We start from the raw sequence: 24,650 nt of genomic DNA on the forward strand, positions 1-24,650 counted from the left end.
ATTTCTGCACGGTTAGGAATCTAGCGCCACCTGCTGCTTTGGCATGTTCATAGCAGCGTTTTCCTTCATTTCTGCCTTTATGTGTGGACGGGATTATTTTTTAAAACAAACGGAAAATCTCCGTTTTCAAAAATACCCGTCTACGTGTGGACGTAGCCTCAGTCTCTGACTGGAAGCGCTAATTCGTCATTCGGCTTTTGTCAGACTAAAGTAACTGTTAAAACTGTTTGAAAAGCTAAGCTATACAACAAGGAGAGATTGAGAATTTCCTTTTAGTTCTCAGTTTATTTGATATTGACAAAAGTTAGTCAGTTTTGTCTGTTCTTCTGTAAAACAAACTAAGATTTATTTTTAGAATTAATATTTTGTTTCTAAGTGGAATTGACAATTTAGTAGTCTGTTTCGTTTGTTCTATTTTGAAACTTAAACGCTTTAGCGGCTGCCTTTTGTGTAGTTTGCAATATTTGCCTTTATTTATCTGAAAAAGTCTCATGTTCCTTAAGTACATCTACCCTGTTGAACTTCATCCATCCATTCGCGTCCGCTTAATGGAAGAACTTATTATGGGAAATAAATATTTAAATAAAAACAAGCTGCTGATTATTTCACATTTTACTTGTGAGCAACGGCACATTTAAATCTTACTAATAGATATCTTTATCGCCTGAAATGAAAAAAACATATCGTGATATGAAAAAATCTTATATCGCCCAGCTCTATTGCCATATCATTGTAACCTGTTTCTGGTCAAGAGATGAATAGACCTTCCAACTCAGGTTTGTTCACCATCATCTGGGGGAAAAAAAAGATTTTTTTTTCTCTTTAGCTAACAACGGTTTTCTTCACGAGCTAGCATAATAAGTGTGTCCTGTTTGGTGTTGTAAGTCAAGGATCAAGTAGACCGGAATTTCGCTATATATGATCTTTTTTCTTAACCAACAAGAGGTTAAGAAGTCTGTAACACCTCATAGCTGATTTTATTTCCTTTTTACTTTATCTCTGGGTAAGTTAATTTAAAACAAAAATGTAACCCAAGCAATTCGATTTAAAACTACAGTTTGATAAATGTATATGTATTGCTTATGCTTCTTATGTCTATTACTTCCTATGTCAATAAGATGTATACAGCACTGAAAGCAGTGTCTGATGTCAGAGTGATGTGTTAAATGACCCAGTATATCATCAAATGCCTCTGGGGAAGGATTAGCTGCCAGCCCGGGAAAACAAGGTCAGGAAGAGCACACTCAGCAATTTCTCCACTTTTAATTAAGTGTAGGGATGAACCTTTACAAGAGGTACTTACATCACTTTCCAGAATAAATTTGTTCTTTTGCTGGTCTCCTCAAATAGGTTATTTGAAAGAGCTGCAAAACACTATGCTTGATAGTTGGTATGAAGCATTTATGCTGATGCTCTCTGTAGTTTCCTCTTATGACCAGACTTGGTCTGGTCTGTTCAAAGGACATTTTCCAGAAGGGTTTGTTCAGATACAGCTTTGTAAACCTAATCAACACTGTCATGTTTCTAGAGAGAAAATGCTTTCTCATTTCAAACAATTCATAGGTTTTCTGTCCTTTTCTAATTGTGCTCTCATTAACTTTAACATTTAACAAGCTAATTGAGGCCTACATAGTTAACAATTATGGCATTGTGTTAACATACACTCCCATTCTTCAGACTTGAAAACTGTTAAAACCTCTGCCTGCACTTGCTGATGATAACAGAAACATTTTTTAAGTTGTATCTTCAGGCATTTTGTTACTAACAGCCTGTCACAAAAACATAATTTGTTCTGATTCCAGGAGTTTATTTATAGGATTGTCGGTAGATTAACGGCATAAAATAACATTTTTGTACTAACAAGACAGGAAAGGATTCACAGAAAGCAAGTAAACTTGAAATTTAACCATAGGAAAAATTAAAACTATGCCTTAAAAACTGTTGAGAACTCAAAATTACAGTAAAAAGCATTTCCCTGTTATGACTGTTGATAACCACATTCTCTATCTAACCACTATCACTGTCTAATGATATCGTAGTGAAAGTAGCATGTGAACCATTCTCATCTCTAAAGTCAAGTTTTCTTTTCCCATAACCCAGACCCCATCATATCATACTATCATCTCACACAATTAAGCTATACTCTGGCTTTGCGTTTTGTTAAGCTAATATTTAGATCAAGAGCAGCCATTTAAAATGCCTTACTTTTCATAATATTGTAATATACACTTATGAGACATATTAGAGACTATGAGTACTGAGCTGGCACTGAGCTCAAAGTTGTGATCTGTGGAGAGCATCCTGCTGGAGAGTATTCAAATTCTGAAAAATATAGACAAAGGGGTGAAAAAGAAGAGATAATACATTAATAACAGAATCTAGCTGTTTAGATCTATGTTTGCTGGATTTATTACTTTTTTGCTATTGCCTTATTTAGTAGAATTTTTAGAGAATATAGACAGAATCCCATTCAAGTCTTGAAAGTTAGAAGTAGAAAGTTGTATGAATTAGCTTGTTTCAGATGACTTAACAATAGCAACAAAAGTCTCTGTAAAAACCTTTCACACGAAAAGGTCTCATATTGCTTTACCCCAGGCTTAGGTTGTCCCTGCAGATGTCTCATTGCCATGTTTGAGGACGCTTCCAGTGGCTGGAAAAATCAAGCATTTAAATGTTAATAGTTTTGACCAGGTTTGCAAAAGTCTTAACACCTGCTTTTAAAAATCTGACAGATTTACTCAGTTATAATAAGAATAATTATTATAATAATCTGTACCATGCGTAACATTTTCATGACTAAATGATTGTGCCATTGAGCCTTCCTTTTGGGACTTTGAAATCAGTGCGCAGATTTCGGATACTCCAGGTACGGCTTTATTCATCACCTGAAAAGAAACCAAACAAAGAAATGTCAAACGTAATGTAATATCCAACGGTGCAATAGACTCACAATACTTGAAATGTGCAATTCCCTTGTATTCTTATTCCTATTTATTCTATTTATCCCTTTTGTATACTCTGTATTTATATATGTGTATATATGGTATATTTCTGCTCACATTCTGTAACTTCTGTCGGTGCAGTGCTATTGGAAACCAGATTTCCTGAAGGAACCCACCTGAGGGATATTAAAGTTTCATCTAATCTAATCTAATCTAAACCATGGCAGTATTTCATGTTTGAAATACAGTTGTCATCCAAGCCCATCATGCTAAGCTGGCTTGATGTACTTTTGTAGTTAATCTTGGAAAAAGACCAAATTCAAATGTTTTGACATCTTCTGTCCAAATTTCCAAACCTATATGTGACTTGGCTATTCTTAATGAAAATGTAAAAAAATAAAGACCTTTGACAAATAAACACTTATTTTCTTGGAACTATGTAGTTTTATTAAAGAGCAGAAAAGAAAACATTACACAAGCAGGAGTAAGTAGCATCTACATGTGCACAAAACACCCGCAAAAACCTTTAAATGGTCTCTCAGTCTAGTTCCGTAGGCTACACAATCAAGGGGAAGACTGCTTACTTGACAGTTGTCCAAAAGACAACCACTGACACGTTGCACAAGGAGGGCAAGACACAAAAGGTCATTGCAAAAGAGGCTGGCTGTTCACAGAGCGCTATGTCCAAGCACATTAATAGAGAGGCAAAGGGAAGGAAAAGATGTGGTCGAAAAAACTGTACAAGCAACAGGGATAACTGCACCCTCGAGAGGACTGTGAAACAAAACGCCTTCAAAAATGTGGGGGAGATTCACAAAGAGTGGACTGCAACTGGAGTCAGTGCTTTAAGAACCACTACGCACAGATGTATGCAAGACATGGGCTTCAGCTGTCGCATTCCTTGTGTCAAGCCACTGTTGAACAACAGACAGTGTCAGAAGGGTCTCGCCTTAACCCTAACCCTTGCCATGTCATCTGCTGGTGTTGCTCCACTGTGTTTTCTGAGGTCCAAAGTCAACACAGCCATATACCAGGAAGTTTTAGAGCACTTCATGCTTCCTGCTGCTGATCAACATTATGGAGATGCAGATTTCATTTTCCAACAGGACTTGGCACCTGCACACAGTGCCAAAGCTACCAGTATCTGGGACCATGGTATCCCTGTTCCTAATTGGCCAGCGAACTCACCTGACCTTAACCCCAGAGAAAATCTATGGGGTATTGTGAAGACGAAGATGCGATTTGCGAGACCCGACAATGCAGAAGAGCTGAAGGCCACTATCAGAGCAACCTGGGCTCTCAGTGGGGCGATTGTGGCTCAAGAGTTTCGTCTTGTAATCGGAAGGTTGCCGATTCGAGCCCCGGCTCCGACAGTCTCGGTCGTTGTGTCCTTGGGCAAGACACTTCACCCGTTGTCTAGTGGTCAGAGGGCCTGGTGGCGCCATGTCTGGCAGCCTCACCTCTGTTAGTGTGCCCCAGGGCAGCTGTGGCTATAATGTAGCTTGCCATCACCAGTGCGTGATTGGGTGGATGACTGAATGTAGTGTAAAGCACTTTTGGGTCCATAGGGACTAAGTAAAGTGCTATACAAATGCATTTACCGTTTACCTGAGCAGTGCCACAGACTGATCAAATCTATGCCATCCCGCAGTGCTGCAGTAATTCAGGTAAAAGGAGCCCCAACTACGGCAGAAATGAGCTTCCTCCGAAGGGTGGCTGGCCTCTCCCTTAGAGATAGGGTGAGAAGTTCGGCCATCCGGGAGGGGCTCAGAGTAGAGCAGCTGCTGCTCCACATCGAAAGGAGCCAGCTGAGGTGGTTCGGGCATCTGACAAGGATGCCCCCTGGGCGCCTCCTGGGTGAGGTGTTCCAGGCATGTCCCACTGGGAGGAGGCCCCGGGGCAGACCCAGGACACGCTGGAGAGATTATATCTCTCGGCTGGCCTGGGAACGCCTTGGTATTCCCCCGGATAAGCTGGAGGAGGTGGCTGGGGAGAGGGAGGTCTGGGCCTCTTTGCTTAGGCTGCTGCCCCCGCGACCCGGCCCCGGATAAAGCGGATGAAGATGGATGGATGGATGGAGCCCCAACTAAGTATTGCGTGCTGTACTTGCTCATACTTTTCAGTTGGCCAAGAATTCTAAAAATCCTTTCTTTGTATTGGTCTTAAGTAATATTCTACTTTTTTGAGATACTGAATTTGGGGTTTTCATTAGTTGTCAGTTATAGTCATCAAAATTAAAAGAAATAAACACTTGAAATATATCAGTCTGTGTGGAATGAATGTAACCATTATACAAGTCTCACTTTTCGAATGGAATTAGTGAAATAAATCAACTTTTTGATGATATTCTAATTACATGATTGGCACCTGTATTTAGGACAGTTTTGTGTTATTTCAGATTTAATGTTTTTTTAACAGGATGATAAGTGTGTAATCAGCTCAAAGTAAATTGCGGTCACTCGTAATAGTAAAAAATAAGTTCAATGGCACAGACGATTAAGACACATTATATTTGGATTTATGTTACAATGATGGCACCTTGTATAGCAACTGCCTGCTCCTTTTGGGCTTTTCACAAGATTTGTTGAACATACAACCTAAAATATCACAAGAACAGTTTTATAATTTGTCCAGTAGTGATAGTTGATAATAAAAGTGTCCAATGCCAATTTTTATTTGGACTTTGTGACTTTTGCAGGAATTAATTTTCGCACATGTCATACTCCTCTAAGTGGCCATGCATCACAGTTGAATGATTTGTGACAGGCTGCAATTCAGAGCCACTCATTAAAAAAAAAAAAAAAACAGCTAAAAAATTGTATTATTACAAAAATATATATTTTGCAACACTTACTGGATTCGTTGTGACAGTTTTAACGTGAGATATTTCTTGCATCTGGTTCTCTTTTTGGTTCCCGACACCTGCTTCAGAAATAGTAATAGTGTTTTAAGTTTTTCCACCAAAACCAGTCACAATTGTACGGAAGAGGATTAGGGCCACTGGAAAAAAAAAAAAAAGAATTCTGACTTTAATCTCAGAATTCTGAGAATAAAGTCAGAATTCTTTTTTTTTTTCCAGTGGCCCTAATCCTCTTCCGTAGTTATGTGTGTAGCAAGTGAAAATAAAATAAAATAAACAATAAAATCAAAGGTGAATCAAATAGACCAATATGGCAAGCCGGGATGGTCCATTTGGTAAAGTAAATCCGTTGGGTATCTTTCTTTGCCTTTAGACAATAATTCTGAAGGCAAAAGCACCAAACGGGACAGGCGAAAAAACGAAAAGCGAAAAGTGCTTTAATTCATCTGATTTTTTTTCCATTTTATAAATACATTCTTAAATAAATACACCTGATATAAACTTTTAAGTCAAAGCTTGAAAAATGTATTTTTGAGCTCATTAACAGCTGTTTATTTGGAGAGATGTAGTCCTTACTGGACAGCCAGTACATGATGCACTACCCGAGATTAAACAGTATCTCCAAAATGTTGTGATTTACAGATTCGCTTGCTAGGCCTCTTTGGGTTTTTATAAGGAAGGGCATCCAGCATTAAAATGTGTTGGATCAAAACATGCTGCTACAGTCTGTAGCGACCCCTTGTGGATATGGGAGCAATCAAGTAGCACTGGAGGTTAAACAGAAATATTTAAAATGAGCTCAACCATAAACAACTGCATCATTAATACTGATTCACATAACACTGTAAGTACTTTTTCATTTGATTGAATTTATGTACAGTTTGGCATTAATACAGTTTTATATGTAATATGCTATTGTTACTTTTGCTAAGGGATCTTACATGATTTCTCCAGCACGTCATTGTGAGCTCAAGGAAATAATTAGATATAAACTTTATAATATTTCAGCCAGTTAGGTGTGCAGAACAGTGGTGATGTAAGACTTTTGCACAGAACTGTACTGCAGCCTTCCCTGTTGAAGTTGATGTGGTTTTAGAGAATTCTGTCTCACATATTCTTGCAGTGGGCATGCTGGGGGGTGCCAATGCTACCCCTCAGCCTCCTAGTAGATACAACTGTGGTATCAATTTCAAACTCCTTGTCGTCTTGTTCTCAAGATATTGCATTCACAGAATTTTCAGAAAACCTGACCTCTGACCTGGAGGTCAAGGTCACCGAAATGCAAACTCATCTGAAATTTTTAGTAGCTGCACCTTTTGTATGAAATTCAAAATCCTACATCACCTCATTTTGTGGTCAAGGTAACTGGGATTCTGACCTTTTTGGGACCTGTACAACTGCAGTGAAAACTCTGGCTGCACTGACTGTCCCAAGTCTGATATTAGATGCATATCTAAAGATGCATGTGTAATTTACTTTTTGTGAATAAAATGTTGACAAGGTTGCCAAAAGCAGCACGATTTTATTAAGTGTGCAGTGTGAACCCTTACAGGAGGTTCTCACCTCACTTTCCACCATAAATTTGTTCTTGTGTTCCTTGTCTTGTCCTCAGACATTTTTCTTGAAAGCTGATTCCATTCCTTACAAGAGTTAATTAATAAATTATGTTGATTCTTCTAAAGACTAAACTTAGGAATGAATATGTATTCCTAAATGAACCCCCCCCCCCCCCCCCCCCCCCCCCAAGGTTTATGATTATGGAAGTTGAGACATGCCATAATCAGTGGCGTAACCAAGCTGATGAGTAAATCAGATGCTATCATGTGAAATACGAACTACAAGCCATGATTCCATAGTTTGTAGACCCACCGGCAACAAACTGAAGTCTAAAATGGTTGTGGAGGAATTTTGTCCCATGTCGTTGGTTCTGTTTTATAAGGTTTGCAGGTTTTTATTTATGCAGAGTTTTTGTAAAGTCCTACCACAACGTGATTCGTTAGTTTTTTTTAGCTATTCTGTTGTAGATTTTCTGGTGTACTTGGAACCATTGTCCTGTTGCGTGACCCTTTTTTGGCCAAGCTTTAGTTGATGGACTTATTATGATTTATTATCAGTATTTTTCTGAACAAGTGGAGCAATAGAAGTTGACTGCTTTGAGACTGCTTCCTTTTTACTTACAGTTGTTTTTATCTCTTTTATGTTCAGATTTCCATCTGTTGCAATAGACTAATCTTTACTAAAAGCACATTTTGGCATCGAATATGTCACCCCAAATAAATAAAGCTTTGTCTACAGAAAAGTTTAGGATTTTGACTTTAACCCATCTGACAAATCTAAAGCTTTGATAAGAAACCTGAGAGTTATTTTACTCATCTTTGGATGTTTTTTAATTAGTGAGAAAAATGTGCAATGACAAAGCTTACAAGAATGCCATTTAGAATGAAAAACTAATTCAGTCAGGCTTGTGTAGAAGCTTCTGACAGATTTAGACATTAATGAAATGTGAGTAAGTCATTAGATATTTACTAAGTTTAGTAAATATAATTTTAATGCACTTCCCAACATTACCTTTGCTGGTATGAGTGTTCAGAAGTATTTTTACTGTATGAATATGGCTTAATATAACTAGGCACAAATACAAATATAACAATTTCTTTGTAAAACCACAAGGAGTCAGTGTTTCACAAGAATTAGATTAATAAACATGATAGTGATAGTTCTATAGTGAGAATCTTGTTTGAGAGGTTCAGATTAACACGTTTATTAGTATTACCACTATACAAACATTTGATGCACATAAAACATGGTTACAATGATCCTTAGAAGCATATTAACTAGTTTATTAGATGCACCCAGATGCTCAGACAGTGTGGGAGAAGGCCGACCATCCTCCTCACCGAAGCAGTCAGCAGACTTACTGTCCTGCATGTACAAACATGAAAACACCCATACAACCACAGATACCCGAGAGCACGCCCACGCCAGCACCTTTTGATAACGTGGAGTCTAAACAACAAAATGAGAACAAGTTTGACAAGTTTGTCGTGCCAAAATGGAAATACCGTGGAATTACATTACAGCGGCAGTCATCATTTATTCTGGAGAAAGCTTTTACTTGCACAAGACACACCTGCATGCCTTTAAGATTCATGCATTCAAGCTTAACTCTGTTTTTTTAAAGGCCTGACAACCTCTAATGGACAAAGAAAACAGTTCACACGCTTGAAATATATTATTTCGCAATAGAAAAAGATAAAAAAGTGACCTTAAAAAACACTTTTGAGAACAGAAGCTCAAGATAACCCAAACGAAAGTAGAAAGCATTACCCTCTTAGTACAATTGATCGTATGTTTCCCAAAGTGCAAATAAGCAGATTTGATAAATACCATATTCACCCCTCTGCATTAGTTTTTGCATTACCCAGTCTTTATTGTAAACATTATGACATGACACTGCATCTTACCATACCATGCTCCCAGACAACTGAATAAATATTTATGACTTTTCATATTGTACCTTATACTTGAGGTCTGGTGACTTTATTGTGAAATGTAAACCTCATTTAATGTGAGTTTCTGCCAGTTTAGTTCATGGCTTTCCTCTTGGACAAGAGTTGCTGTTTGGATTTTCTGTATTGTGGTGACATCACTAGGCATGCAGACTGAGGCCAGAGTAGTGAACTTGTCACACAGATCCATTTCAGGGTCAAAGGAAACATCAGCAATGGAGATTGAATCAAGCTCAAAGTTATGCTCTGTGTCTCCCTCCTCATTATATACACGAGGCAGATAATTGCCCAGTTCCTTTCCTTGTTCCTGGAGAGCATTTATCCTTTTTGGTATTACCTCATTTAGTAGCTGGTTTCGTTGGTCTAGTCCCATATAAATCTTAAAAAGTAGAAACAGGAAGTTGTATGAATTTTCTTTTTTGAAATATTATTATATTAGAATTTAAATAGGAATTAAGGTAAGACAAGACTTTGTAGTTGACCATAAATGACAAAACTGTAGAAAATGTTGCTTTACCCCATGCTTAGATTGAACCTGCAGATGTGCCGTTCCTTTGTTGGATGATCCTCCGAGTGACTGAAAAAATCAAGCATTTAAATAGTTAAGCAAAATTCTTAACACCGGACTATTTAAATATGACACATGTACTTAATGATAACAAGAGTAAGTACAAGTTTTATAAGAAAAATCTCTGTACCATGCGCATAAAGCTTCCACGAGTAAAACCTTGTGCCATTGAGCTTTCCCTTTGAAAAGCTGAGATTATTGACCCGGTTTGTGATGCTCCACGTACGGCTTCATCTATCAGCTGAAAAGAAACCAAACAAACAAATGTCAAAGAATGACAGCATTTCATGGTTGAAATCATTTTAATTATGATTAGGCTTGTCCTCCAAGCCTATCATACTTGGATCATGTTAGAGCAAGGCTGTCAGTTGATACTGTACTTTTCTGTGTTTAAAACCTTTTAAAAATAAAAGAGCAAGGGACTAAAGAAGAACACATTACACAAGTTAAACCAAGTAGCATATATTATGCTACTTGCATACTACTTGCATAATAATATGCACACACAGTGGCTGCTCTCTGTCCCGACAAAACTGTGTTCCCGTCTTTGACTTGAATTAAGGATTTTTATCAGTTATTCAGTGTTTTAATGAGTATTTGGCAGCAGGATTATGTGTATATAATCATCTCCAGTTATGTAATAATGCCAATATTCATCTTTATTATCTATCCTGTAATATGCGGCTGTTGTTACATCGACAATACCTGTTAACAACAAAATTTGTTCCATAGTAGGAATTGCATGCAACAGCCACTTCATTAGGAATAACTGTTCAACTGCTCATTAATGCACATTTCTAATTAGCCAACCACATTCCATCAACTCAGTGTTACTGGCAGAGGGGTGATGGGGAGACGGGTGAACAGCTTTGAGTTGCTAGGATGGCAACAGTAAAAACTACTCGATCCTCCCAGGGTAGGCAGAAGTGCATCTCTTAATGGAAACAGGGAAACCTGAAACCAATGGGCTACAGTCTTCTGATGGCTCCTTCCAGTAAAATAATGTGCAACACCAAAACTGGTTTCTTGAACATAACAATGACTTCGCTATACTCAAATGGCATACTTTAATTCACAGTCTCCAGATCTCAATCCAGCAGAGCATCTATGGGATGTGGTGGAATTGGAGATTTGCACTTCTGCAAAATTTGTTAAACACTATCATATCAATAGGAACCAACATTTCTGAGGTATACTTCTAGCACCTTGTTGAATACATCCCATTATGACGACAAAAGGGTACTTGCAAGGTGTAACTAACAAAGTGGCTGGTGAGTGGAAATTATAAAATAGTTCTGGAAAATTTAACATCAAAAGGACTCATGTTGCTTTACCCCATGCCTGGATTGCCACTGGAGATGTTTCATTCCACTATTTGATATTGCTCCCAGTGACTGGAAAAATCAAGCATTAACTGGTTAATACTTTTGAAACTTCACAGAAAAGCAAAATGTCAAGAACCAGCAAAATCCTTAACAACCACTTCGTCAAACAGATGTACTCAATACTACTACTACTACTAATTATACTAATACTAATAATAATCTCAGTACCTTCCGCATGATGGTTCCACGAATAAATGCTGACCCTGATCCTTCCCCCCGGTACTGTGAGGTTAGTGAGTTCATTTGTGATCCTCCATGTACTGCTTCATTCATCAGCTGAAGAAAAAACCGCAAAACAAACACATCAAACCATGACATTGTTTCCTGGCACAAATGATTTCAATAAGAATCCATTTGCTAAAGTCTATGATAACATACAATGTAAAAAAGCAAGGCCAGCAGATTGTTCTGTGCTTTTTTAGTTTTCAATCAATCTCATAAAAAAAGGACCAAAACCCGAAAGAAATAAAGACTTCGTTTTTTGTTCTAAGGCTAAACAGTTTCTTGAAAGAGCAGGGGACTAACCCTACATCTCAACTGTGAAGCAAATGGGCTACAGCAGCAGCAGATGACCACACTGTCACTCTTGTCAACTAAAAACAGGAAACTGAGGCTATGTTTTACATAGGCTCACCAAAAACAGACAAGAGAACATTGGATGTATTGGCTTCTGTTGTGAAGTATATGATAGGAACAGTTGCATAAACAACATCTAAGCACAGGTTCATCCATCCTTATAGAAATGATTCAATCAGGTGGGGGTGATGTAATGGCGTGGGCGATATTTTCTTGGTATACTTTGGACCCCTTAGGACAAAGTCAACATCATTTAAATGCCACAGCCTACCTGAGTATTACTGCTGACCACGTCTGTCCCTTTATGACCACAGTGTACCCAAATTTGGATGGCTGCTTCCAGCAAAATAAGGCACCATGTCACAAATCTCAAATCATTTCATGCTGGTTTCTTGTAGAATTAAGTCAGTTCTGACAGAAAAGGTGGTCCAGCACTTTCAGAAGGTTTCATATGAAAAGAAATATTACATACCCCACTCACAGATTGTCCCTGGTGATATCCCATTCCCACGTTTGATCCCCGCTGTGACTGAAAAATCAAGCATTTAAATACTTCTGAGATTTGATAAATTTCATGAACAGAAAATTATGATGAGCAAAATTCTTAACTTCTACCTGTTTAAGTATCACAGGTTTACTTAGTGATAATAACAAATAAAACAACAGTAATCATAATATCTGTACCATGTGCATAAAGCTTCCACGAATGAAAGGTTGTGCCACCGAGCTTTCTTTTTGATACTTGAGGAATTCTGTGCTGGTTTCTGAGTCATTTAGAAGAAACGCCTGAAAAACATCAAATATTTCTCACAATGCATGGTATATTACAAAAATGCTCTTTACAAACTAGTTATTACAATAATATATATTTTGTAGCACTTACTGGACTCATTTTCACAGTTTTAACTTGAGATATTTCTTGCATCGCATTTCCATTCTGATTCACAATGGCCACCTTGACAAAGTAATGATGTTTTAAGGTTTTTATACCAAAAACGAGAAGTTATGTTTACATAATTTCAGTCATTACAATTGCTGAAGTAGGGATAATTACTTTTAAAAAGTCAGGCAAAATGAATCTTTAATTTAAAAACCAACAAATATCTGTGTGAGTGAGCATTTGAGTGTGTGTGTAAGTGTGATTTATGATAAATGTATTTACCGAACAGTCTGTTCCTGGATTCTCAGTGTTAGACTTCATCAGTTGTTGTTCAGAAGATAAATCCTCTTTGATTTCCAAGATCTGTTTTTTGCAGGACATCAGAAGAGCCAAAAGTAGCAAACCTGGAGCATAAAGACCACACACACAAATATATGACATACAAAACATGCTAGATGTTTATTGCTGTTATAATTCTGTTATTTTTACTTTAAATAAATATTTAAAAAAAACTGTTTTTCAAAATCTTAACAAGTATAAAAATAAGTACTTAAATCTAACTGAAAAACACCCATCGAAAACTCATTTACATTTTTTTCCTGAAGAAGTCCAAAGCTTATTATTAAAGTCAAAGTTATTTCTTATTGTTAGACCTTTTTTATTATTACATTTGAATCGTTTTTAAATAACAACAACAAATATAAATGAGGATATCTTATTTATAATGATGGAAATATTTGAAACATGTGTCCAACCTGTGATCAGCAGCATGGCCAAAAAAATCATTCCCACTCCCCCTGCTCCTAGTGTGGTGCCAGATGTCCTCACATGACAGTTTGGGGTTTCTGAGTCTAAGCAGCTGCAAACAGTAACTGACAGGTTGTGGAAAGCTGATTTCCCCTGTTGGTCAGAAACTTCTAGCGACAGCTCATGGTGATTGGAATGAACTGTAGGCTCTTTAACCAAGTTGACTGAATAACCTGTGTGTCCAAAATGAATACATAATCAGATGTATAACAGTCATTGTGGCAGTCTATGTATATACTACTTATACTTTTATATAAAGGAGGCTTAGAAGTATATTTAATACAAGTGACATTGTTTTTGTGAGTAATATAAGGTTGAGTATCTGCAGACTCTAAAGCTTACCAGTGACAGGGTCAATCTTCCACTTGCCCTCAACATCTCCATGGAGCTTGAAGGTGAAAGGGCCACTGTAGGGCTCAACATCTGAGTCCAAGGCTGTGATGTTGGCAAAGGATTGTCCGTCAGATTGGCACATTTCAATTGTGCTTACAACCAGGTATGGAGTATGATCATTGTCATCTCTAACATAGATACTAAGAGTTGCAGTGCTTGTCATTTGTGGTTTCCCTGGTGATGAAAAAGTATTGCAACTTGTTTAGAAATGTAATGAGGAAATGTAAATGAATAATTGGCCAAATATGTAAATACTTGTCGATTCATACCATCGTCAACAGCACATATTGTGACTACATAAATGTTGTCTTTAACAAACTCTGACTCTCGATCCAAGGGCTTTGATGTTGTTATGTTTCCAGTGTCAGGGTCCACTTTAATCCAACCAGCTGGATCGTGTCCTATAATGTATCTGAAATGGTTTGTTAGTCATTTTCAAAGTGTCTACTGATGTAGTAATGCTGTATGTTTTTGTCTTGTAGAAGTGACATGTAGTTGTATAGTTGTCAAGACTTACTTAAATGTGTTTTTGTTGGCAACATCAGGGTCTTTAGCTGTGAGTGTTGCCAGGTATTGGCCTTCCTTAACATTCTCAGTGACCACAGTTTCTATGGAAGTCTTGTCAAAAACTGGAGGCTCATTGACATCCTCAACAGCCACGATCACTTGACGGCTGGATGCAACTGCTCCAGCCACGAAGCTCATTGCAGACCCAGTAGCAGCGGAACCAGATATGGTAACTACTTTCCAAAGACCAATGGAGCTGCGTTTTTCCACTTTGCATGAATAATAGGGGATCTCATTCTCTACAGTGATAGTTATATTCTTCAGAGCACCATCTTCATAGTTTAAAGCCTGTAAAAGAGCATAACTGTTGGAGTCAAATTGTTAAATGTTGTCATTGTGTTACTTAAATTTGTAAATCATGGAAATAAAAGGCTGCGAGGAAGGCTGTTTATTTGATTCTGGCTAGGAGACAGGTGAGGAGTGTTCAGCTCCCACCGCCAGTCTCCCTTGCTAGCAAGTAAAAGCTGTTCATCTTGCTTCCTTGCTTGACGTTAACGGGAATAGGTTTCTAAACCAGCGGGGCCTGTGGAAGCGCAGACCCAACAATAACTTATCATATTTTTCCAGGGCTTTTTAAATCATAGCTTTGGTTAAAACTGTTTGCTACCCGATTAAAATTGCTTTTAGCTTGAATAAAGCCATATCGATTTGTTAAAATCCCGAATCGATTTTTAAATATAAATGTACTTTGCCAGAAATGCCAGAATCTCACAAAACTATTTCAGCAACCACAAAACAGCTAAAACAGTAAATGAAAGCAGGTAAATGGATTCCACAAAAAGACTCTCGCACAGAGCGCGGACCCGATGCATCACCCGATGCATCACGAGTGAGATTTCGGCTTTCTTTCACATAAACAGTCAGTGCTGAAAGTCGACAGCTCACAGATTCTGATAGGTCGGGGCTGCGCTTTGTGTTTTTGTCTTTTTTTGCACTAGATTGTAAAGCTGTAGGTTTTGTCCCTCTCCAACCAAAATAGACTGAACCAGCAGCAAAAGAAGATCAAAACTATGCTTCGCCGCTTCACATTTCACTTTACATAAACATCGTCATGAATTCCCTCTTACTTTTGCTGTTTTGCTTCCACTATGATAAAATCACACTTCCTGCACAGCTCTCTCTCTCTCTCAGTGCACTTCAAGAACAGTTTCCCCATCTCAAATCTGTTTTCTGCATGATTTGCTTGCTTATTTCCAAGCAGTCTACTGTTGTTTACAGCACTGTTGGTCACTGCTTTTTCTTATATAAATGACTTCTGACAACAAAGTCTCATTTCTGCTGTTCAATACTGAATAAATATAAACTTTTTAAACTTATGCGAAATTGCAAAACGCTTAGCTGTGTCTAATAAAACCACTGTAATTTTGTTCTGCTTCACTTTAGCAGCATCAGGTATGTTCATATGCTGAGTCATGGTTTTCTTCCATTTTTGTTCTACTTCAAATTATTTTTAAGGTTATCTGCTATAAAAAGCCAGGCCAGGAAAATCTCTTTCATATTTTTCTGTGTTTTATATACTAATTTTTGAAGATAAAAAAGAGCTTATGTTGGTTAATTTAAAAAATGCAACAGGGTTTTTACCACAGAGACTGTTTTGAACTACTTAGATTGGAAAGTTTAGTCTACTGTAAACATAATCACAAAAATACCTTTTCCACATGGAGTAGTCCATCGTTTGTCTCAGGATCTGTAGTTATTCTAAAGTTGTTGTTTGTGTCTCCTTGGATTGTATATTTGGCTCTCCATGCTGGGGTTCCTCTGGTGTCTTCATCATGAACTTGTATACGTGAAACAAGAACATTTGTCTGTCCTTCTTTCACTTTTTCTGGGCCCTTGGGTCACAAAAGAGGAAGATGTAAAATAGGAAATGATTTTCATTGAATAAATTATTGTGACTGAAATAAGTAACTGCTAACTGTTTGCTGTGTGATGACAGGAAGGTGATTATTTCCATCTTCTATATTGATTATGATGGTGCAGGAGCTGGATAGTGGTTTTTCTCCATTGTCTTTGGCCTCCACTATAATGGTGTATTTCTCAGCTGTCTGATGGAGAAAAATAAAATTTTGCTCATCTTGAATGGATGTCAAAAATATTGAATTTAGTTGTACTATTGAAATTTGAGGAGATTCATGTTGAAAGATTAAAATGGAAAGTTTTAATTTTTCAAGCAGTAATTTCTCTCACCTCATGGTCCAGACATCCTTTAAAAGAAATGACTCCAATGCCTGTCTCATCGATCTCTTTGAAGTAGAACTCAAGATCCTTAGGTTTAGGTTTGACTGAAACTATGTTAAGGTCAACTTTGTTATATATCTCACTTATGTCTTGATCTGTTGCTTGAATTCTACCCACTTCAGTGCCTGTTAGTATCAAAAGGAAATAATGATTATTTTGTTTAGATTCACTGTCACAAAAACATAATTTTGACACCGTAGCATTAGTAATTTAAATAATATTTCTTTCCAAATGAGAAAATTACCCTGTGATGTTGACTCTTTTATGGTGAAAGTGTACTTTTCAAACAGAAATTTTGGAGGGTTGTCGTTTGTGTCCAAAATCTCTATATAAATCCCGAGCTGTGTCTCTATTTCATGTTTTTCTCTGTCAAGTGCTTTAAATTTAAGCTGCAATGGAAAGATGAAATAATCAAACCTCACTCCATGCATAGCTTTTACTTTCCATTTAGATATTTTTTTTAAAATTTCTTCTTACCTTAAGAGTTTTATATTGTTCGTAGTCCACCGAACGGAGGACCTTTATTTCTCCTGTATATGAATTGATTTCTAACACTTGCGTTGGTTCCTCATCGACACCTTCTCCTTGTATCATAAAAAGAACGAGGTCCTTCTCAACCTCAATCTGTATCAAACATAAGACACACGAGCAGTGAATTTTGGAATTATCTTTCCTTATTTCATGATATGTGTTACATTTTAAGGCATACACTCACTTTGCCCAGTGAATATGGGAAAGGTCCCTGATAACCTTCATCAATAGTAAAGGAATTAATAATGATCCAGTTTCTTTTTTGACGCAGCAAAAGTTGTGAAGATGATCTGTGGACTCCCCAACACTGCAAAAGATCACACTGGAAAGATTTCTTGCAGTAAATGTGCAGCACAGCATATTTATGAGTATCATATATATTATATATTATATTATATTCTTAGCAGATTTTTAATCTTTAAACACTGGCTATAACTCAGTATAATGTTGACAGACATAATCGTCATAAACACAATTAGTAAAACAATTAGACATATTTTTAAAATATTTGTGTTGAAATTTATGGCAGAAGTAATAAAAGATTACATGTAGTTTTACATACTTAAGCCTTACCAGAATCAAAAGTAGAATTGGGTGTATTAGTTCCATTTTATATCCACAGAACGGCTAGTTTTGAAGTGAATTCGTTGCAGACTACTACTTGAATGCACTTGAGTAGAAACTCAGCTGCATGCCAATGTGAGCTTTGGCAGAGAGATACCGGTGGGAGGGATATCTTTATAAATCAGCTGTATACGTCTAGCCATGAGGTAATCGTAATCTTTATCTGTATCTGTATGGGTGTGTACAGTTTTCACCTTGACTAACAGTACCCGCTTGCTTGAGAACCTATAATGATGCTAGAAAAGAAAAGAAAAAAAAACCCAACTAAAAACCACGTAAAATCACATTTAAAAACATAATTAGTCTATGATATTATATTATGTATTATAATATATTATATAATATAGAATAGAATAGATAGAATTGCATTGTATTGTATTGCATCTGTGTGTCTGTGAGTATATGTATTTGTAACTGTATCTTGGGCAACTTTTATAGGTTCACTTAAATACATTGGAATAGATTATGGGTTTTTGCAACAGGCTAATCACCACAAAATGTCTAAAGGGACAATTTAAGATTTTTTGCTCACTTGTCTGTGTGCGCACACAACACACACCTTGATTTAGATACCTTTTGTGATTGAAGCGGCTATTTACAGAAAGGCAAGCAGACATGGTCGCCCCCTCAAACCACACAACAACAAAAATATATAAAAATATATCTACAATTACCAAATATGTTCTGTTAGCTGACACAAGTGGTGGAGGCATTTTTGCAAGGTCAGTGTTAAATGGCTTAAATGAAGAAAATCCCCCACACACAATTCTCTTCTAAAAGATTTAGAAAAATTACAAAAATGTCCAAATATGAAACAAACGAAGGCTGGCTAAAGATTGTTACACAATACTGATTGTATTTTAATACAGACAATTTAAATGTTGACAATAAAGACTAATACATGTAGTCACAGCACTGATTCAAGGGAATCAAGGACAAATGCGTTGTTTGATTTGCTCCGGATGTCACACATTTGAGTAACCTCACTCCAGAGTTAACTGCATTCCATTTGTAAAGTTGGAAAAGCAACTTTTTAAATGCTCTATGTCAAGGTACAATCAATCATCAATTACCATTAATATAGTACAAGGCCTTTTGTGTGATTAAAACCGCTTCATATTCACAAATAGAACATGGTTAGTGTTCTGTGTATGATTTATTTAGTGAGTCTCAAATGCACAGAAGTAGCTGTACAGATTCCAAGTTTTACAGGTTCCCTGCTGTTTATACGCAAAGCTGTCATAGGATTGTGAAATCTTGGTCGTATGGCTTCTCTGACTTTATGAATTTTATACACAAATTCAGAATTTCCACTTCAAATCAAATGCAGCAAAAAATACAGAGGCCACACATGACTTATTTGTTTCATGGTGGTAACCCGAGCCCTTGCGTGCACAAGTTAGCACATGATACAACATTATTAGAATTGCAAGATGGCAAAAGTTTTGGGAGATCTTGCAAAAGTTCATCTTTATTTTTTTTTCTCCAATGTCACTTGCGGGGCTCTGTACAGGTCAATTATCCAAACTAAGTCTAAAACGAATTATATTTTTAAAGTTTTTGTTTTAATGTTTTTAATCTAGTGCTTGTTAAAATGTTTACCTAAACACATATAGTCCAAGAGTTTGGTTGAGGCTTTCAGCACCTTTTTGTCTTGAAGTGTACCTTTTCTCATTGTGTCCAGATGTTCTAAACCTTAAGAGACCACAACAGGTGTTTCCAAAATGCGCCTGGCATGTTCAGACTTCTAGTGGAAGTCAGTTACAAGTATAGCATGTTGGGGATAGGCTACACAAGCCTTTCAGTGTTTCAGGTCTTACAGATCTTTCCAAAGCTACTTGACAATGCTTTTGTTGCAATTGTGGTAAAGACGGGATGAAGTCATTACAGAACTAAATGAATAGAAACTCATAGTTTTCCATCAGTTAATGATGAATGATTTGAGTGCCTTATTGTACACAATTTTATTTAGAGTTATATAGCTTTATAGATATTCTTTCTCGGCCAAGAAATGGAATGGTGTTTTCTTTTCGGCTTTTGTGGTATCTTCATTTAGAAAGCATTTTTGAAAATTGTACCTAAAAAGCAGCCCAAGAATCAGATTCATTCCCTTCAGGTTTGAGGCATGTGACTTTTATTTATAATACAAATTTAAAACACAAACTAACCCAAGTTCTGTCAGCAGAAGACAAATTAACTTTATGCAAATACTGATAATTTTTGTAGTAAAAATGTTTGTGACTAAAAAAAAAAGAAAGGGATTAAAATTGGGGTAAATAGCAGATTTAAAATACAATTTTGTTCTTCATAACACATATTTTCATGACTAATAGTAAGCTCTACTGTTATTTACATTTTTTATTTGTGTTTAATTTTAAATTTTAATTTTAATTAACCCTGACAGCAGAAGTTGGCAGCTTTTGTTACAAACTGTAACACTGTATAAATATATAAAATCTTGAAACTCTGACCTACTGAAAACTTGCTAGAACACAGAAAAAATAGTAAATAGTATTTGCTGATGCCACAGTCAGTTAAGTCAAATATTTAAGTCAAATGAATAAATCCCTTTAAAATTTGAAACCAAATTAGAAAGAAATTAGTTGTGGCTCAAGACTTTTGCATTTAGTAAAAAAAGAAAGAAAAAAAGGTGAGACTAACATGGTTTATGTCCACTACCCTGCATATTACTACAGTCTTGAGGACAGAAGGAGTTAAGGACTTTTAATCTGTTGCTTCAGGTTCGGATTAATCTGTATCTCTTCCCAGAAGGTGGAAGGGTTGGAGGAGTGGGAGGGTATTGGTAATGTCCACAGTGGCTCATAATAATAATAATAATAATAATAATAATAATAATAATAATAATAATAATACAGTTGTTTTTTTTAAGTGATTTGATTTATTTCATTTAGCCATTGAGCTGAAGGAACTAAGCAGGAACTTGCATACTTATCTGGAAATAATAAACAATTACACCACTCCTAACTTGAGGCCCTTTTCTCAAGAAGTGATTTGATTGCTTATAATAAAAGCTTTCATAGTTGTTTCGCTTTCTTTCTAACTAAGTGACAGAAATCTTTTTATGTATTTTAAACTAGAGATGGACCGATCCGATATTACTATCGGTATCGGTCCGATACTGACCTAAATTACTGGATCGGATATCGGAGAAAAATAAAAAATGTAATCCGATCCATTAAATATCACGAAAGCACCTCACAAAACTTGCAACACGCTGTAACTCACCTCAGAACGTTAGCACGTCGGAGCAGTATGCATCACGTGATAGAGCGGCTGTGGCATGCGGGACCTGTCGGTGGTCTGGATTAGTGATGTGCGATACCACTGATTTCCTTTCCGATCCGATACCAAGTAATATTCAGGGTGGTATCGACGATACTGATCCGATACCGATACTTTGTACAAAACGGATTTTATTTATTGTATCTCAAATTATAGCGTCATAATGATTACAGGACATCAGAATACCTTCTTCTTATCACTTAATAATGCAGAGTTCATCATATAGAAATAAAAAAACTAAAGTTTTGTGCTATTTGAACACCTTGCCTGCCTGGAGGACTAAAGGACTCCGTGAGAGACTCTCACCCTAGCAGCACCTGTCCCTCTCCTCCTCTTCAGTTCGCCTCAACATACGCTCGTCATATTTTGTGATATGATTTACTCTGAGGTGTTTGACAAGGTTAGTGATGTTGCCACAACCATACATGCCAACCCTCCCGATTTTTCCGGGAGAATCCCACCTTTCTCCAGATTTTCCACCCGGACAACAAAGTTGAAAAACCATATCGCAGAATTCATAGTGCGGCCCAGCCAATTCCGGTTTCCAACAATGACGGCAGCGACTTAGTTTTAATATCACTCTTATTTCTCTTTCTGGGTCGCAAAAAAACTTTTAACATATTTTCAGGTGAGAATGTAGCTGTGTAAACTTCAAATATCTGAGCCGACCGACACATCGTCTTCAAACCCCCGCGGTCTTTCACCACTCGGGTTAAACATGATGTACAAGTCACTTTGATAACTTAAAAATGTTCTTGTTTGGCTTTTTCAGTGTTTTATTTGTTCGTGAGTAAATCGGTTTGGCTGAGATTAAAGTTATTAGATTAGATTAAATTAAATTAAACTTTATTATTCCCTCGGGAGGGTTCCTCCGGGGTTTTCACCAGAGGAGGAGCCAGACATTTGAAACACCCGGGGCTTAGCCCTAAAGGGTAGTATGCATGTGGGATTTTTTTTTTTTTTTTTTTTGGGGGGGGGGGGGTGTAGAAATGACTGAAAGATTAATAGGCTCTGTTTTGAGTTTTGTTCAAAAAAGAATGACTTCATATAGGGAAATATATATATCACACATGCAGGACACCTTAAACTAGTTTTTTAATTGAGCAGCAAGACAGAACGAAGTCGGGGCTGTATCAAGACACAGGGACTAAACCCCAATTCAACCAGACCCAGAACTGATCCAGAATTAAAACAGGACTACAACAGTTCAAAAGCAGGATTACTGAGGACTTAACCAAGACATAACCACAATCAGAACTAGATGATAGTAGCACTAAAAATCATCATAGACCTGCGCTACACTTATTTATTTAATTCTACCAAAGTACAATATTTAGATTGAGAAAAGTTTATATAATTATTTAGCCTTGTTGTGCAAACAAGCCTGCAGAACTTAATAAATATAGAATTTGAAAAATAGCAAACCTAAAAAGAAACACTAGGTACGAGATACATGAGTACCTATGATACAGTGATACTTTTAGTAAGCAACCATTTGACTAACATGTGTGTCTCACCTGCTCTTGTTCATCTCTGTTCTGTCCTCATTCTCCATCTCAATCTCTGCTCCTCTCTCTCCCTCTTTGTGCTGACAATCATCAAATATACAGTTGAAACCAGATATTTACAAACTCTTCAGATCAAAACACAAACACTTTTTTAATTGTAACATCAAATCAGACTAAATGTTTATTTTTTAGATAAATATAAAAACATATTTGTTAACTTTAAGAGTAAAGAGAGAAACTGTCTGTGTTTTTTAATTGCAAATGGCACCAAATTGTATTCAAACTGAGCCACACTTATGGAGCTCCACGATTCTTTTCCTGGTGTTTTGGTTGACATCTCTTGATGTTCCCATGTCAAAGAAACAGGCTCTGTGTTTTACCTTATATGCATCCACAGCTGTGCCACCAATTTACTCACATGGACTCTACTAACCTATCAGAAGCTTCTTCAGCTCAGAATGGAATCGTCTGGAGTTTTCTTATTAATTAACAATAAACTTAGTGTATATGTACTCCTAAATTTAATGAAAGTGATAAAAAATAGACAGCTCTGTCTCTCTTTATTCTGACATTTAACTAATTCAAAAGATATTTCAATATTTATCTAAAACAAAAGTTTACTCTAAATTGATGTTGTACAGTAAAAATGTTTTATGTTTTCTCCCTAAAGTGTAAATATCTGGTTACAAATGTGAATATCCTGCTGTGTACTGAAATCCCTCTTGTTTTGCATAGAAATATACTGAACAACATACAAAGCATAATATATAAAATAACATTTACCTGAGTTTTTTCTTTGAAAGAACCCTCTAATGTCCATTCTTATATTTCAGTACATAACTGAAACCGAATTAGTCGGGGAGGGTAAGAACTGAAAATATGAAATAAACACACGTAAGCTAAGACTCTCTAAAAAATAGCATTTGTTCGGCTTTTCATTTCGCCATTTGTTGATTCACTTGAAGAGCAAGTAAAATAATATTGGTCAAGTGATCAGTTTGATATCAATCTTTCGTGATGCACCGTCATATTTACATTATTTGTACGGTACGAATGATTTGCTTTGGTACCTGCTCAAACTTAAGCTCTCCTTAGTATGGCTGGCTCCGTCTCTCCAACAGCGCACTCACGGGCAGCAGCTCCCCCCGCCCCCTCGCTCAGTCGCTTAGTGCCTGAGCTTGGATCATACCAATATCAGGGGGGGATTCACGCACAGTCGTAAATTCCCACAGTGTGCACTATGTGCTTCGAATATTGTGTGTACTTTTTGTTTTATACAGTTGTCAGCCAGGCATCTAACTATGAAAAAATTACACTCCAAAATACCCCGGGCTTCTGACAAAACAACCCGGGCTTAAGCCCCGTAAGCCACCCCCACGCTCCGCCCCTGGTTTTCACACAGCTGAATAAACGTCAAACAGAAAACTGATTAAACAGAAGAGTTTACGTCAGTGTCCGGTTATATTTTAGACAGCAAGGAGCAGACGGCAGAGTTTCACTCCACCGAGGGAGCTCGTGACGTACTACCCGGCTTTCTTTAGACCGCGAAGGCCGGTCCTCAGGTGGAAGCAGCCTCTGAATTTGGACACCCCCGCTGTTTCCGGGCCGGCCAATAATAACGGTGACATTTAACGTATTTTATCCGATAAATAAACCCTGTAAAATATATTTATCCGCCCAAACAGCCCTTTTGAATGTCTCCCTAATTCTGAGGTCTCAAGGTTGGCAAGTATGGCCACAACACCTCACTTTTTTTGCCACATTTATTGCAAACCACGGCTCAGCTGTTTGTGGAGGTAAAATACATCCGCACAATTACGCTCAGCCATTGTTGTGAGTGCGCACGCCAAGGGGCTGCGAGACATTTATACAGCCGTATTTCGCACATGACTATGAAAGGCGGAAGAGGAAGTAGTTCCTTTGAATGTAGGCAATCCGAATGTTATAGTTTCTTTCCAC

The 24,650-nt window shown here is 37.1% G+C and overlaps 1 protein-coding gene and 1 long non-coding RNA gene across 3 annotated transcripts; both read right to left on the reverse strand.

Moving 5' to 3' along the window:
- Positions 1 to 1,993: 1,993 nt before the first annotated feature.
- LOC146684712 (uncharacterized) lies at positions 1,994 to 2,860 on the reverse strand. Its single transcript, XR_014917186.1, has 3 exons — positions 2,777 to 2,860; positions 2,591 to 2,650; positions 1,994 to 2,322 (listed from the first exon to the last, which is right to left on the reverse strand). It is a non-coding gene; the product is annotated as an uncharacterized LOC146684712 (long non-coding RNA).
- A 5,687-nt stretch (positions 2,861 to 8,547) lies between these two features.
- Positions 8,548 to 17,959, reverse strand: LOC146684713 (cadherin-13-like). Of its 2 annotated transcripts, none has more exons than XM_085443972.1 (20): positions 17,830 to 17,959; positions 17,441 to 17,563; positions 17,203 to 17,349; positions 16,970 to 17,114; positions 16,675 to 16,850; positions 16,404 to 16,532; positions 16,137 to 16,319; positions 14,438 to 14,775; positions 14,190 to 14,332; positions 13,870 to 14,094; positions 13,476 to 13,700; positions 13,003 to 13,124; positions 12,724 to 12,795; positions 12,525 to 12,626; positions 12,313 to 12,369; positions 11,433 to 11,540; positions 11,214 to 11,273; positions 10,010 to 10,120; positions 9,829 to 9,888; positions 8,548 to 9,690 (listed from the first exon to the last, which is right to left on the reverse strand). In XM_085443972.1, exons 1-20 carry the CDS (start codon positions 17,863 to 17,865, stop codon positions 9,343 to 9,345), a joined length of 2,910 nt encoding a protein of 969 aa, XP_085300098.1. In that variant the 5' UTR covers positions 17,866 to 17,959; the 3' UTR covers positions 8,548 to 9,342. The 2 variants fall into 2 exon arrangements, with proteins under 2 accessions (XP_085300098.1, XP_085300097.1); XM_085443971.1 differs by having other exon boundaries at positions 17,441 to 17,578.
- Between the last annotated feature and the right edge of the window lie 6,691 nt (positions 17,960 to 24,650).

The sequence above is a fragment of the Copadichromis virginalis genome, linkage group LG20 (assembly GCF_057382275.1).
Source record: "Copadichromis virginalis isolate Kocher_CV1m ecotype Utaka linkage group LG20, C_Virginalis_male_GT1.1, whole genome shotgun sequence".
Classification (NCBI taxonomy): domain Eukaryota; kingdom Metazoa; phylum Chordata; class Actinopteri; order Cichliformes; family Cichlidae; genus Copadichromis; species Copadichromis virginalis.

Bases quoted from the DNA above. Each gene is read 5' to 3' on its own strand.
- LOC146684713 (XM_085443971.1), bottom strand. From the start codon at position 17,865: ATGGAACTAATACACCCAATTCTACTTTTGATTCTG. The intron at 17,350-17,440 runs GTGAGTGTATGC...TGTTTGATACAG, and splicing joins TCCCATATTCACTGGGCAAA to ATTGAGGTTGAGAAGGACCT. The intron at 14,776-16,136 runs GTATTTTTGTGA...GCTCTTTTACAG, and splicing joins GACTACTCCATGTGGAAAAG to GCTTTAAACTATGAAGATGG.